A 15512-nucleotide genomic window follows, 5' to 3' on the forward strand; every position below is an offset into this window, starting at 1 on the left:
CCCCCCCCCAAAAAAAACCCTCAAGAAGCACAGTAAAAAATATATATGAGAGTACAGTTAAATATAAGGAAGATAAAATTAATCACAATGGGCACAGCAACCAGCCTTAAAACTGACAGCAAGGATATTGAAGTGGTGCATAGCTTTTGCCTCTACAATCGATTAACAACAGTAAATGAACAGCAGTCAAGGAATACACCACAGAGTAGGTTTAAAGGTTTCCCTGTCTAATCATGTCTGACTCTAGGTGCAGTGTTTATCTCTCTTTCTTGGCTTCTCTGGTCATGTGGCCAGCACGGCTATACGCTGAGGGGCACAGAACACCTGTTACCTTCCCACCAAAGTGGTACCTATTAACTTACTCGCATCCGCACGTTTTCAAAATGCTAGGTGGGCGGGAGTTGGGGTAAGTAACGGGAGCTCACCCCCATTGCACGGCACTGGGGGTCTCGAACCCGGGCTGTCAGACAAGCTCAGCATCTTTAACCACTGAGCCACTGTGCCCCCATTCACGCTACAGACTGGCACTCTGTAAAATAGCAATGAGGTCCTTGGAAAAGTTACCCGGAGGCCAGGATCTGTTTATACACACACACAAAAATCAGACGCGGGCAATAGATTTCCCTAAGACGCTATATAAAAGCGAAAAATGGATTTTGAAGAAGCAGGATACAAATATCAACCTTTTTTTAACTTTGGAGTTGGAAAAGACTTCTCAGAGTACCATGGATAGACCAAAAAAAAACCCAACAACCTTAAATTAATAATCAAACAAATCAATCCATAGTTGTTTTTTTTTAATGAAGGACACAAATAACCAAGCTCAGTTTATCATACTTAGATATACTCTGCATAGACCTTGCTCCCCTGAGAAGACCTAATCCTGGGAAAGGTAGAAGGAAAGAAAGGAAGAGGGGTGGATTTTCTTTGGACTGTGAAATCAGAATGCAAAAGAATCACTCTTGCGCTTAATCATACTAGCCTCCAATAGAAGAGCACGTATGTAGATCAAAATGGCAATGTGGAGTCCTTAGTGCTCTCTGAGCTTGTTTTGTTGTTGTTGTTGTTGTTTTGCTTGCAGACATTTCATTACTTGACTAGGTAACATTATGGTGATTCCTAGTTGGGTAATGAAACATCTGCAAGCAAACAAGCGAGCTCAGAGATCAGCAAGGACTCCTCATACTGCTAAATAGAACGGTAACTACGTCTGGGCTGCAAAAATCTGATTTCCTACTATTGGTTTATGGCAGTGGTTCCCAACCTTTTCTATACCCCGCACCCCTAGAACGCTTCTGATATATTCTCACCCCCCTTACAAAAGTTTGAAATAACGGCAACGAATTATGCTTATACACTATACTTTTGAAAACCCAAGTTTTCGCACACCCTAGTATATCATCTTGTACCCCTGGTTGGGAACCCCTGATTTACGGTGACCATAAATATGTAGTGGCTATAATTTTAAGTGGAGGTAAAGCATGAAATTCTTTGATGGAGCTTCTTCAGAATCTGGATGCCATTGAAAGCCCATGATAACTTGCCTGCTCTGATGAAAATATTGGACAGATCTCCCAGTGTCTCAGCTGTAATATTTTTTAGGATCAGGCTGGGCCACCAGATTTCTACTGTGATTATATTAGCATGACTCCAGTCGGGTTTTTGCAACTATGACCAGGGTAAGGGATGGGAAAACAACATCATAGCAAGCATACTATGTCTTCAAGATGATAATCTTTGCCTATTTCTATAGTTAGATTTCTGAAAGATTCCCCCCAAACTAATACTATTGGACTTATTTCATGGGAGGTTCTACATTATGATGGAATGCCAAGAAATCTACAGTTCTCTACTCACTTTACACACACACACACCTTGACATCAGTGTTGAATTCCGGCAACTGCCCTCACCACTCCCTGTAGTTTCCTTGGAAAGACTTTCAAAGTGGTTTGCCTAGGGCTGAGAGTGAATGATTGGCTCACATTCATTCAGCTGCCTCTGTGTCTAAGGGGAGGTTAGAATTCACAACTCTCCTGTTCCAAACATGGGGCCTTAACCACAACACCAAACTGGCAATATATAACCTATGCAATCTCTTCCTCTAGCCCAGAGGTCCCCAACCTTTGGGGCACCATGGACCGGTTACATGGAGAGAAGTTTTTCCGCGGACCGGAGGGGGCGTGGTTTTGTGTGCTGCCTGCATCCCGTGGATGGGGCTTTGCTTGTTTGTGCAGACTGGTTGCTGGCATGCCGCGGCCCGGTACCGGTCCACGGACTGGGGGTTGGGGACCCCTGCTCTAGCCCATTCCTATTCCTTGGTGGAGCAGTGGGCTAATGCCTCCTTAAGTAACACCAGCTGCCTGCAATTAGTGCAGGTTCGCATCCCACCAGGCTCAAGGTTGACTCAGCCTTCCATCCTTCCGAGGTAGGTAAAATGAGGACCCAGATTGTTGGGGGCAATTAAGTTGACTTTGTAATAATGCCGCTTGGGGGGTGTATGAAAAGCCCTAATAAGCAGGCATATACATAGAATTTATTTATTTATTAAATTTATATACCGCCCTTCTCCCGGAGGACTCAGGGCGGTGAACAGGGCATATAAATAGAAATACAAAAGTTAAAAAAGGATTAAATAATTGCCCAATTAAAACAATCACAATATAAAACCCATTAAAACCCTAACGTTCCCCCATCAGGCCAGACCAGCTTGTTCAAATAAATGGGTCTTTAGCCTGCGCCGGAAGGAGCGAAGATCCGGTGCCGTCCGGAGCTCAACCGGCAGTTGGTTCCATAAAGCCGGGGCGCCCACAGAGAAGGCCCTCCCCCTGGGGGCCACCAGCCGAATGAAGGCTACTGCTAAGTTTGTAAGCCGCCCTGAGTCTTCGGAGAAGGGCGGGATATAAATGGAATTAAAAATAAATAAAAAAAATAAAAAATTCCTATTACCTATAGCAATTGCTTTAAAGGGCAACTGCTCTGGCACCTTCCAAAGCACCTCTTCCAAGCTGAATTGGAAACCATGCACAGCTCTAACACATGGTACGAACTTGGAACACAATGTTTAGTTTAGTTCCATGTCACGCTGGAAACAAGCATGCAAAAAACCTGTTCAGATCCTCACTGCATTGATGAACACACACAGAAACCAAATTTGCTACAGTGGATGTGCTTCGCAATGAACTCATTAATCCACTAGATGCTATGAAAGCATACAACTTTCGATTGAGAGCCATGGTGAGCTGAAACATCCCTTTTTGCAATGGAAAGGTGTTAACGATGGAAATCGGTGTGGGATGTAGGATCCTGGCTGCCAAAATGTTCTCTGGATTAAGGAGCTATCTTTGACCCACATGACTCTGCACATTCTTCCTCTTGAGTAAATCACAGGAATCATCATTTTGTGGTTTACCGCTGGGTCAAGTAGCTGGGAGTTGATGAAGGGATGATCTTTGCTCATAAGCATTAATGCAGCTTTTAAAAGAATCATAGGCTCGACCACACCTCACTTCTTAATCATTTTGGGTTCTTTTCCTGCTGCCTTAAAACGATTATGACCCTTCAGAACAGTGAGTTATACTGTATTTATTAATAGTCACCTTCTCCTTAGAAAAAGAACTTAAATGCAATTTTTAAAAGTTTTTGAAAATTATTACTTTATGTATTCAACAGCGAAAGGATGCTTGGAATATGGATTTCATAAAGTTTAACAATAGAGTAAGTTAAAACAACCTGGAATTATAATTTTAAATGCCCACAGAGAGTTTTGAGTTCATTAAAAAAAAATCACAATGGGGAAAATGGCGATTGTTTTGAGTTTTTTTTCATGATAAGGGAATCTTGATGGTTGAACACTAGAGGGAGCTAGTGGAATAAGAATATGGAGCAAAAATCTATCATGCAAATTTGGTCTGTCTGCCAAGCTTTTTAGCAAAATAGATACATTTCTTGATAAGATTGAGTGAGTTACAAGTTCAGCAGATGATTTTGAAATTATTTTTAAGGGGGACTTAAATGTAACAAGTAATGAGAAAGATATGGAAGAAGATATGGGCCTAACAAATGGAACTGATGGATGACTTACTCACAAAAATAGATGTACAAATATTGAACCAGGAAACTGATATACTTTTTAAAAAATATACGAAAGAGCTCTGTTAAAGTTTGGAAGGATTTTATTAAAAGTGAGAAACAAAAATGATCTAATTGGATTTACAAAAGAAATCTGCTAAGGTTCTGAAAAAATGGTTTGAAACAGATGAACAGAAAACTAAATCTGGGACTCTTTTTGAAGGGGTTAAAAGATATTTTTTAAAACTCAGGGAGGCTGATTTATTTGACAAGGATTAAAAGAGTAAAATATTTACATCTGGTTGCCCTGACTGGCCTTTTGATGGCAAAGAACAACTGACAAAGAAGTTGGATTTGTTGTTTTTTTTAAATCAATAGATGAGCTATGAGGTGAAAAGAGATTATGTTAACAGTGATAAGCTATTAAAATTGTGTTTACTTGCTTTTATATTTTTCAGTTTGTATTTTTGTAGCTTGTACTGGCTTCTATTCTTTTTATTTATAATAGAATTATTATAAATGAAAATCATTGTGAAAAAATTATAAAAATATAGAAAGTCCTGAATTAGAAACAAGCAGAATATGTTTATCAATAGATGCAATACTTCAAATTTTTGGTAAAGCTCATTGAATACAATAAATACCCACATCAATCCAAAATTTCCAACTATTTCTTTATTCCCATAATATTTATCATTAATACATTATTCTCACAATTTTATTTTCATGTAAAGGGATGCAAGTGTTAATCCATTTCTATTTTTTTAAAAAAGAATAAGTACAAAGTTGGAATGGCTACACGGATTATCTAGAATTGCTTTCCACAACCTGGAACCCAGCAGATATGTTGGACTACAATTCCCTCTACCTGTGGTCCTCAACTTACGACCACAATCGAGGCCAAAATTTATGTTGCTAAGTGAGAAATTTAAGTGAGTTTTGCCCCATTTTATGACTTTTCTTGCTCATTTGTTAAGTGAATCACTTCAGTTGTAAATTAGTAACAAGGTTGTTAAGTGACTTTGCTTGTCAGAAGATTGCAAAAGGGGATCCCTGGACACTGCAACCATCATAAATGTGAGTCAGTTGTCAAGCATCTGAATGTAAATGACGTGACCATGGGGATGCTGCAATGGTTCTAAGTATAAAAATGGTCATAAGTCAATCACTAAGTGAACTGTTGTTAAGCTGAGGACTACCTGCACTCTTGCAACATGGATATATGGCGATCATATCACCAATTCCCCTGAAGCAAATTAGCTTGGAAAAGCTGACCTAGGTATTTAAGTAATCAACATTTATCTCAAGACAAGCAACAGCAATCTACTTCCATACTGTTGCCAAAAATCTGTGATGGCTATGATGTCATTTAAAGGACTAAATTTCTCAGTATCATCTAGCCTTTATGTTCAACTTAGATGGGTAGGCCCTGCTTATGATTCTACTTACGAGTCTGATTCACACTGAGAAGCTGAGGTAGGACTTTCCAAATGCACCAATTCCAGCATTCTCTCCCTGCTTTTGCGTGGCAATTTTTTGTTGCTTACTGTTTTGGTGTAAGTAAATCGTTATTCCAAGAATGCTAAATAACTGCTAAGGAAGACAAAGGTTTCCAACTCATTTATTACAAAGATCAAAAGCTGCATCACTTTACAGATTGTTCTCATGAATGGCACAAATACACCAATATGCAAAATAGCATCAATGCAACTTCCTCTTATTAATCCAGTTATACTTTGTAAAAGAAGCAACGATTATTGGAAATTCATAAGAGATAAACAATGTGCTTCTCATTTGCCACAGGTTTGTAAACAGGTTTATATAGGGTATAGCACCAGATTCCAGAATCCTGCACAAGCTTATATACAAACAGCTTTCTTTTTTTACTTAGAGAGCATCCTGGTAGAATCATATTTGACCTGAAATATTTGAACGGCTACAGCTCAAACGTTACTTGTAGCAAATTAATTTCATTTTTCCTTAAAAAAAATCGCCTGACAGGTAATCTGAAAACTTGTGGGCTTTGATATGCAACATTAGAATATATTTAATTGTAGCCGATAGAATTATTATGAGAAATATGACACAAAGAATTTAAAACCACTGATGTTTTGCATCGCTTCAAGAATCCCATCGCTGCTTTATGGCTTGATAGGTGAAAACCTACTCAGGTTATGTAATGCTCAGCAATCCTACTCCTTCACTGTGAAAACTTAAGCAAAAAAATTTGAGCAGATATTGATTTGCTGCCACCTTATCAGATGCCCTGTTGCCTGAATTTAGCACTGTGCGCTGTAATCTGTACCAGGAGAATCTATGGTTTTTCAGAGGTTGGAGGGTGAGAACAACCAGAAGACCCAACCAGCATGGACTACGCTGGGGTTCCTAGTCCAGTAACTGAGGGCTTCCTCAGTTCTGGAAAAGCATCAGTGGAAAGGAGAAGGTATCCTGAATTTCAGAGCCCAGGGGCAGCAGTGAAGCTGCATTTCACGACACTTGCTAGCATGAATGAGAACCGGACTGAACACAAAAATAGAGAAACCGTCATTACCGTGTAGCAGATAACATTCTAAAACAATGATTTGGGGGGTGGGGGGGGCGTCTCACACACACAGTACATCTCAGGACGATTATGGAAAGGGAGCTTCTGGAGCCTAGTGAGTATTGCAATATCACTTTTTGCCCGTTCACCCCAGTGCAAGTGAGGGGCAATTCACATTTAGGGAGGGAGCAGGAATCATCCCCCAGCAACACTGACTTCTTATGACCACCATTGCAAACCTACTCACTTGGTAGGTAGCAAATGTGTTGTGAGGTGGGGAAAGGGAGGAATCCGCTTTATTCCACACAAAAAAGAAACATCTATACCGAGGGCCTGAGTAAGGCTTTGCACTGGCTTGAAGATCGGTTATTTCACCGAGTAACGGTCCAGACACCTCAGAAGAAGGTCTCCTTATTGATCCACATGAGGCTGCGCGTCTCATTGGGTTTGCACTCATACTCGATGCAGCCGAAGCAGTTTCCCCACTGGCAGTGGTCTCGCTTGTGATAGTTGTAGAATTTGACTTGCCAGACTGTTTCAAAAGCGCCAATGTCGGTGACCTGAAGAGAAAGTACAAACTCATTTCATTGTTTCACTAGAGCAGTGTTTCCTCTTTATATACTGACAGGACCAACCAACCAACCAACCAATCCACGCAAGAGAGGTCACAAAACCCACAGCATTTTGCATAGCAAGGAATAAAGGTTTTTAAGAACAAAGGCCCCCCTCCCCCCCGGCCTCAAAATAGCCAGATATGTATGGGTGCAGTTGGTCCATGTCTGGGAAGAGGCGAAGTGTTTTACTGCCTAATAAACCTGCTTCAAACTGTAGCATAACCTCCAATGAACATTATGGTTTGGATCTAGATTTGCAAGAGATCTTTCCATCAGCAGAGGTTTTATTCGGAGCAACATTTCTCCTGAAAGGTCAAGAACGAGGTGATCTTTGCTAACTCATTTCGTCCTATATCAAGCACGTTCCTCTCCTCTTCCCAAACATTTGGAGTGAGGGATCGTTCTATTTTACCCCATGAAGAGGGGAGGGGAAGGAGAAGTGGGAGGGGAGGGAGCTGAGACAAGGAGTGCAGAGAAAGTAGAAAAAAGAGAGAAACCACACAAGGAGTGGTACATAAAGAAAAAAAAGCAGTGAAGGAAAGTGTGGGGCAAAAGCAGATGATAGTTGGGAAATGTAATATATAAGAATGACCAAGAGAGAGAGGTTCAACAAAGGCTAGCATGGCAAGAAATGGGCAAAGACGGAGAAATGGTGGGGAATCCAATAGTGTATGGACCAAAAGGAGAACAAGCTATGATGGGTAGCAGGTTGCATCTATCCCACTGCTGGGACAGAAGGCCACACTATTTTTACTCCTGCCATAAAGCATGATTGTCCAAATATATTGGAAGTCAAAGATTTTGAAAAGAACCTAACACAACTGCAAAAAGCGTTTGGTCATGTTACTGATGACAGATAATCTTTGTCAGAGTTTCAGCCCAATGTTCATGGACTGACTTTTGCTCATCTGCATGTATTTCAAATTTTCCAGTGGAGTGATTCATTATAAAACTCCTTTCCATAATGACTTCTGAGTCTACTCAGAATCAGAAGCTTCTATGTCTTGTATATCGCATATGAGTATTTAGTGAGAGAAGAATAGCCTTGTACCACCGAAGTTATTACAATTGTCTCTTCCACTACACCCATATGGAGATCTTATGAAGAGCTAAGCATCAGATTCCCATGTGAAACACACTGATCTCTAGCAATGGTTGTTAGAACTTTTGAAGGTTTACTTAAGTAAACTTAGGCTTACTTAGGTAAACTTAGGTTTATTGCTTAAAGTTACAGTAGACAACCTTTTGAGACCAAGAGACACATTTAATATTTTTAAGGATACCCAAATTTGGAGCGGGGGGGGGAAGTTTCACATCATACACATAAGCCAATCAGGGATTTAGAAGGGGTTCTGTTTTTTTTAACTGCTTAGAGCAGGGGTGTCAAACTTGTCACGTCACGTGACGTGTCGCAACGTATTGTGACTTTTTTTGCCATTGCCAGCAATGGGGTGGGCGCAGTTTTGCTATGATGCATCCGGCCCGCGGGCTGGCAGTTTGACACCCCTGGCTTAGAGTTTACATATATTTGTGAATTCAAAATGGCGAGCAACTACGTCTTTTCAGAAATCATTGCTAGAGATTTCAAAAGCAAGAGGTGGGGGGGGGGGGCAGGGAAATACATGTGACCCTAGAACCACAGGCTGCCCACTCTTGTCATCTTCACTTTGATGAAGATGATGTAATAACAAAGAAAGGATTACTAATTATTTTGGGATGTTAGGCATAGATGAGCATCTTATGGACACTCTGACAAATAGTAAAATAGGCAAAAAACACATCAATTTACCAGGAAGGTAAGTTGGGAAAGGTTATTCCAGGCCATTTCTGGCCATCCATTCTGCTGTCCTCCCTAGCTTCTGTTTTTTGCTGAGCTCGCCAGCATTCTCCCAAACACAGTCCTGCAGGGCCCCCCCCCACTTCTAAGAACACCTATCAAACCTATGTGAAGCCCAGAGGCATTCTTGAGAATAGAGGATATTAGAGGATTGTGCTTTGCTATGAAAGTCCATTTCCCCTGCATATTTTTAATTTAAAAGACTATAAATGAATAAAATCTCAGATGAAGTGGAAGGCACACTGGGAGATAGTTGCAGGAATATTACTGCTTATAAATGCTTACATGATGGTAATGTCAAAACTTATTTAGAAAATTCTAGAAACTTTCTTAAGACGACAATTTTATCTGATTTAATGATCCGTGGCAGAACAATGTATAAAATAGGGAAGTAACCTGACATAGACTTCTACTCTTAAAGTACGAACATTTTGCAAATCTAAATATAACATACCAGGGATGAACAATTTTTTTTCCAGGCTGAATACTGTCACACATTCTAAAAATGTAGATTGGTCCAGGAAAATCTATAGATGGGGCTACTGACAAGAAACAAATTCTTTCCTATGGGATAAATCTAATTTTTTTGAGATTGCATGCAGCGAGGGTCCATCAGATGGTGCATCTTTGCTTTGCACCAAGATGTGGGATGCCGAACTTCCCTCTCCTCAATTCAAGTAGGCAAAAGGAATTTTTCAAGTCAGACATGACTACATCCAGCTGATTATAACCAGTGCTTTTTTTGTAAAAAAAAAAAAAGGGTGCCGGAACTCATACACATCATACAACCCGCCTTGCCTACCCTACAAGGTTCCATCCAAAAAAGGTGCCGGAACTCCGTTCTGAGCGTTCTATGAGAAAAAAAGCCCTGATTATAACTCTTCCAAGCTAATGACCTCTCTTCTTGCCTCATTCGCCATTTCAATTTTTGAGATTCCAATAAAGGACATACTCTGAGGTTACGGGCTTGGCAAAGTAAAGGTGAGTTATAGTTATAGCTGCAAGCTCCACAAATGCTTATAAAGCTAAAGTTCATTGTAAGAAGAAATCAGAAAGGACATTATCTCCGATAAATAAAAGTTGTGCATTCTGGGGAGAAACCTCGTTCAACTAGCAAGTAAGAGTCAGAACAATCTTAGGATCAGGAAGCAAACTGCATTGTCGTTAGGGGTTTCCTTTCTGTAACAGCTGACCACAAAATTAGTTTGCTTCTTTTGGAAGCAGGGAAAAAGACAAATACAAAAATCTGAAACGGTGTATACAGCCCAAGCACAGCTCATTATCATAAAAATGAATCTGATCAAAACTATTTCACGTATCATGGAGTTTACTGTGTTCACCCTTCTTTTTACTAGCTTCATTTATTTTTAAGCCTCCTCCTCCTCCTCCTCCTCCTCCTCTCAGAGATATACACTACCTGTAGGTTTACTTGTATAGGTTGTCTTTCCCCACTTTTGGTGTGAGGAACTCCTTCTGTGTCATAGATGCCAGTGTAAGTAACAAGTTGTGGTTCTCTTGCTGTCTCTTCAAGGGGCACATTTACTCCGCCTATTCCCATTGTCCTGAAACAGAAGTTGGCAATCTTAACACATGTTAGCACTTAATGATCCCATTGTTGTGAGATGAGGAAAAAAAATCTGAACTGATAATGGTTTTCTATCCTTGTGGTCTATCCACTGCCTTCTCCCACGCAATAAGGATTGATGCCTTTGCTATTGTCACTAAAGTGATCATCTGCCTCCAGCATCTTCTACCATTGGAAGTCATAAATACCAGGTTAGGAATAGATCACCAGGGAGAAAATCTGTGAGTATGGACACTAGGAATCAAAAATTACTTATGGCACATAATCAGTTAAACTTTGATGGTGCATAACCTCTTAAATAATCTGTCACTCAAAATGAAATATTGAGGAAACGTGGAAAATGCGTATGTACTGCCATGGAAAGAAGGGCCAGGAAGGAAAAACAATGCTTTAAAAGTTAAAAATTGTCTTTATTTCTCTTGACTAAAAATTCCACCATCATTTAAAATAACATTAATCTAAATTAAGTCAAGTGAAATAAGGAGGATAGGATGCTCAAAGAAGATTGTGAAGACTTAGAAATATTGGACGTTGATTGCTCAGAAGGCAGAGAAATTCAAGATACACCCAAACTCTTAGATAGCTTAATTAGGAGGATGTGAATCACCCAGCTCCAACCATTTAAATAAAGATTCAATAAAGAGGAAGCGCGTGCACAGCTGTCCATCAAATTGCTAAATTATAGGCTAAAAGCATCCAATCTGATCCAAAACATCAAATCAATTCAGCAACTGAATCTGAAGATGTTATTTGATAGACGTTGCCTGAATTGGCACTGAATCATTTATATCAAATGATTGTGCATTGCCCTATTGTGCATTGCCCAAGATGCCCCTGTGTGCTCAGATCCCAGGTCCCAATTTTCTTAGCTTTACCTGGAAACATTCTGCATGTAAAGCATGCCTACACTTCCAGGCTACCTCCCTTTACTGTTGCACTTCTCTTCCCCTAGGATTGGCAAGCAACCTTGTGACCGCCAAACAGCAGCCTTTCCCAGTTAGGTTGCAAAGGAACATGGGGATTTTTAGCTAAAACATCTGGAGGACACCTCCCCTCGTCCGCCCTCCCCCATGCTCCTAAACAGGAGCCTTGGGAAACTGGGCCACTTTTACCCTATTCCAAACTCTAGTATTGATATATGATCCATCCTTTTTAACACAAGCCATAAACTTACTGATCTCAAGAGGCTGAAGAGATACTACAGGGCGACCGCCTCTTCCTTTAAAATAACAGAAGTGGGCTACGGATTGAAACTTGGTTACGTCCCTTGTTTCGAATCTTGCAGAAATGTCTAAGATTTCTGCTTACTTGAAAGATCATTCACGGGAAAGATATATTTCAGTTTGGAGGAGATGGGATAGATTATATTCAGAATAAATATGGGACTAAAAAGTTCCATTTAGCTTATGAGTAGATTTTAGAGGGATATTGTTATTGGTACTTTGTTTGTAGTTATGTTAAAGGGGAGTTAAAGCACATTATGAATTTGGTTAATTGTATATTATGCATAATTCTTATTTAGAATATGATTATTATAACTATAATCCTCTATTTAGCTCTGGGAAGTGGGGTGGGGGGAAGTGGGCGGGTTTGGGGTGGGGGGGATTTGGGGATATATTGTCAAATCTTGTTTTTGTAAAACTCTTTAATAAAAGAAAGAAAGAAAGAAACTTGGTTACGTCCCCAACGTAAAGTCGCACACACCAGAGAAGAGGCTGGGTGAGCCGTTATGTAACCAGAGTTGGCAAGCTTTCGCCAATTAGCCGTCTTGCCCGCTTTCCGCTCCGGATTGCCACCGTTTCTGCTGGGCGGTTTCTCGCCGCGGGCTCTTTTATTTTCTCGTCCCCGGCCTAAAGCTCTCTCTCCGGTAACTGCAGACTAGGCCTCGGTCCCCTTGCCTTTCCCTCCTCGCCTATGCTATTGTACGGTACGGCAGAAGGAGGACGTTCCTCCGAGCCTTACCGCTCTCCGAGAAGCCTGGATGGGCGTGCTCGATCTGCCGCACCACGGCTGCTTGCCGGGCTGTTTCGTGAAGGGCCGGGCGGGGAGGAGGGGAGGGAGGGAGCGAGGCATTCTCTGAAACCGGCTAACGCCAGGGGTCTTCAAACTTGGCCCTTTTATGACTTGTGGACTTCAACTCCCAGAATTCCTCAGCCAGCAAAGCTGGCTGAGGAATTCTGGGAGTTGAAGTCCACAAGTCATAAAAGGGCCAAGTTTGAAGACCCCTGGGCTAACCCGAAGCTGCAATTCCCACCAAGGAGAAAATGGAAGCGCCCGCCCATCCCGGTCGCCGGGATTATAAATCTCGGCGCTCTTAACAGAATCAGGGGCGGGCGGATGGCCAGGCAGCGAAGCATCTCCCGCGGGGGCAGGCGAGGAGGGATGCGCAACTTACGTGGCGTGGATGGTGCCCGGCTTCAGGGCCAGCTCGACCTTGTACTTGGCCCCGGTCAGCAATTTGATGGTGCGATTCTGGCCGAACCTCTGGCCATCCACCTTGAAGTACACGGGGCCGTCGTTGGGTTGGATCTTGAGGGAGACCTTGATCCGGACCAAGGGGGGCACTTCGGCCATGGTGCTTGGCGGGCGCGGCTGGAGGAACTCGGAGAAGAGGAGGGGCCGCGCTCAGCCCCCCGCTAGATGACGATCGCGGCCCGTTAAGCACCCGCGCCAATCCGGAATCGAGCAAAGCGGGCCCATCGGTGCCTGGCCGGGTTTCTAGCCGCCAAAGCGAATCCGGTTCGGCCTCTGCTTCCTCCGCTCGCCCAATCCACGGGACGACTGAGGGAGGGGCTCAAACCCGAACAGCTGGAGCGCGGGATCAGGTGGGAGGAAAAAAAATCAGCTGGGAAATGGGCGGGGGGGGGGTGAGGGGAAAGGCGCGCCCGCGGGCGGGGAGCCTTGATTCGAATTGACTCGGTGGAAGCGAGAGCTTCAGCCCCCTGGCCCGTCGCCGTGGTTTATAATCCGTTCGCTGCGTCCGCTGAGGGCGAAAGTGACCGGGGGGGTAGCCCCTGCCTCGAAGATGCGAGCCTAGGCGGCCCTCTGCTCGTTTAGACCCTTTGCCTTTTGCACTGCATTGGGCTGGTCCTGCAAATGAAGTGGTGGGGGGGGAGGAGAAGAGGCTGCTTCTGTTTCTCGATACCGTCTCCTCCCTCTGTCTACTAGCTGATGGGGAAGCAGGGCTGAGCTTGCTGAGCCTTGAACTTCTGGCGCTCTGGAAGAATATGCAAAATATAAGATGCCGTGGGCAGAGAGTTTTGTCCTCCGAGCTTGCTGGTTGGGTCCTGGACGTTTCGTTACCGAACTAGGTAACATCTTCAGCCGGATTTTTGAGTTGAAGTGTATTGTTCGTTTTAAACAGGTAGGTCCAGGAGTGGTCGGTTCACTTCACCCCAAAAACCCTGCTGAAGATGTTACCTTACTTTGGTAACAAAACGTCCGGGAGCCGAGCATTAAGCTCCGACGGCAAAGATCTGCCCAAATCTACAACCCGAGCTACGAATATTTTCTACAATTTCTAATAAGATGGCGTGTTTTCCATCATCGCCAGCCTTCTTCAATCTGGTGCCCTGCCGATGCCTTAGGGCAGGGGTCTTCAAAACTTGGCCCTTTTATGACTTTTGGACTTCAACTCCCAGAATTCCTCAGCCAGCGTGCCTGGCTGAGGAATTCTGGGAGTTGAAGTCCACAAGTCATAAAAGGGCCAAGTTTGAAGACCCCTGGGAATTGAAGTCGACAAGTCATAAAAGGGCCAAGTTTGAAGACCCCTGGGAGTTGAAGTCCACAAGTCATAAAAGGGCCAAGTTTGAAGACCCCTGCCTTAGGGGGTCTTGTTTTGTAAGTCATAATCTGAGGTCCACTGACATTCTTTTTTTGGGTCATATTTTATTGATTTTCTAATTTTACATTTAAGTATTTAAAAAGCAATGTGGCGGCTAGGTCAGGAGTAGGCAACCTCGGCTCTTTTATGACTCGTGGAATGCCGACTCAGGAATTCTGGGAGTTGAAGTCCACAAGTCATAAGAGGGCCAAGTTTGAAGACCCCTGCCTTACGGTTGTTTGTGCTTGTGGTTCCCAACTGGCCTTCTCCAAGGAAACCTATAGGGGACGCTGCTGGTGCTGGATGGCTAAGGATGATGGAAAGGGAGCGAGATTCAAACTGCTTCTGGGCTGGACAAAGTCAAAATGGGGGAAAAAAGGCAACTGAGCAGGTACAGAGTGTTGCTCATATGTTTTTTCTGGGAAGCTCCCTCAGGGCCCGTCCTCTCTGTTCAGCTACCCAAAGAAGGTGAGCAAGAGAGTGAAGAAGTAGGAGCAGTTTATCAGAAAGGATTAAGTAAAGAAAATCTGACCAATTAACCCTTTTCCAAGTCTATCATCCTAAAGTGAAGATGATTACAAATCATAGATATATCATTGGAACTCCTTTATACAATATAGGTGGTTTTTAATAAACGCAGCGTGGTTTAGGCCATTTATTCATTCTTGATCGTGCCCTCTCCTTTAAACATTCAAACAAGGGCAGCAAACTTTTATAAAGTTTATAGCTTCAGCTGCTGCAGAACGCCGGTGTGCGAGCAACTTTGGGTGCCCCAAGGATGGCGCATGTAACACGCCTTGGATGTGTGACTTTCATTGGGTGTCAGTTTGATTTCAAGTCCAACTCAAGGTGTTGATTATCACATTTAAAGCCCTGCACGACATGGGGTCAGGTTACCTGAGGAGCCATCTTACCTCTATCGCATCACCACATCCCACCCGGTCAGGCAGGGAAGGTACGTTACAGACTCTGTCAATTAAAGAATTTCAACTGGCAGGGTCAAGGAAGAGAACCTTCTCTGCTGTTGCCCCTGCCCACTGGA

The 15512-nt window shown here is 42.8% G+C and overlaps 1 protein-coding gene across 1 annotated transcript; it reads right to left on the minus strand.

The window, feature by feature from the left end:
* Positions 1-5747: 5747 nt before the first annotated feature.
* On the minus strand, positions 5748-13244 carry CNRIP1 (cannabinoid receptor interacting protein 1). Its single transcript, XM_081319366.1, has 3 exons — positions 13043-13244; positions 10480-10624; positions 5748-7171 (listed from the first exon to the last, which is right to left on the minus strand). The coding sequence occupies exons 1-3, from the start codon at positions 13219-13221 to the stop codon at positions 7007-7009; spliced, it is 489 nt and encodes a 162-aa protein (XP_081175492.1). The 5' UTR covers positions 13222-13244; the 3' UTR covers positions 5748-7006.
* Positions 13245-15512: the final 2268 nt, after the last annotated feature.

The sequence above is a fragment of the Vipera berus genome (assembly GCF_964194415.1).
Source record: "Vipera berus genome assembly, chromosome: 1".
Taxonomy (NCBI): Eukaryota; Metazoa; Chordata; class Lepidosauria; order Squamata; family Viperidae; genus Vipera; species Vipera berus.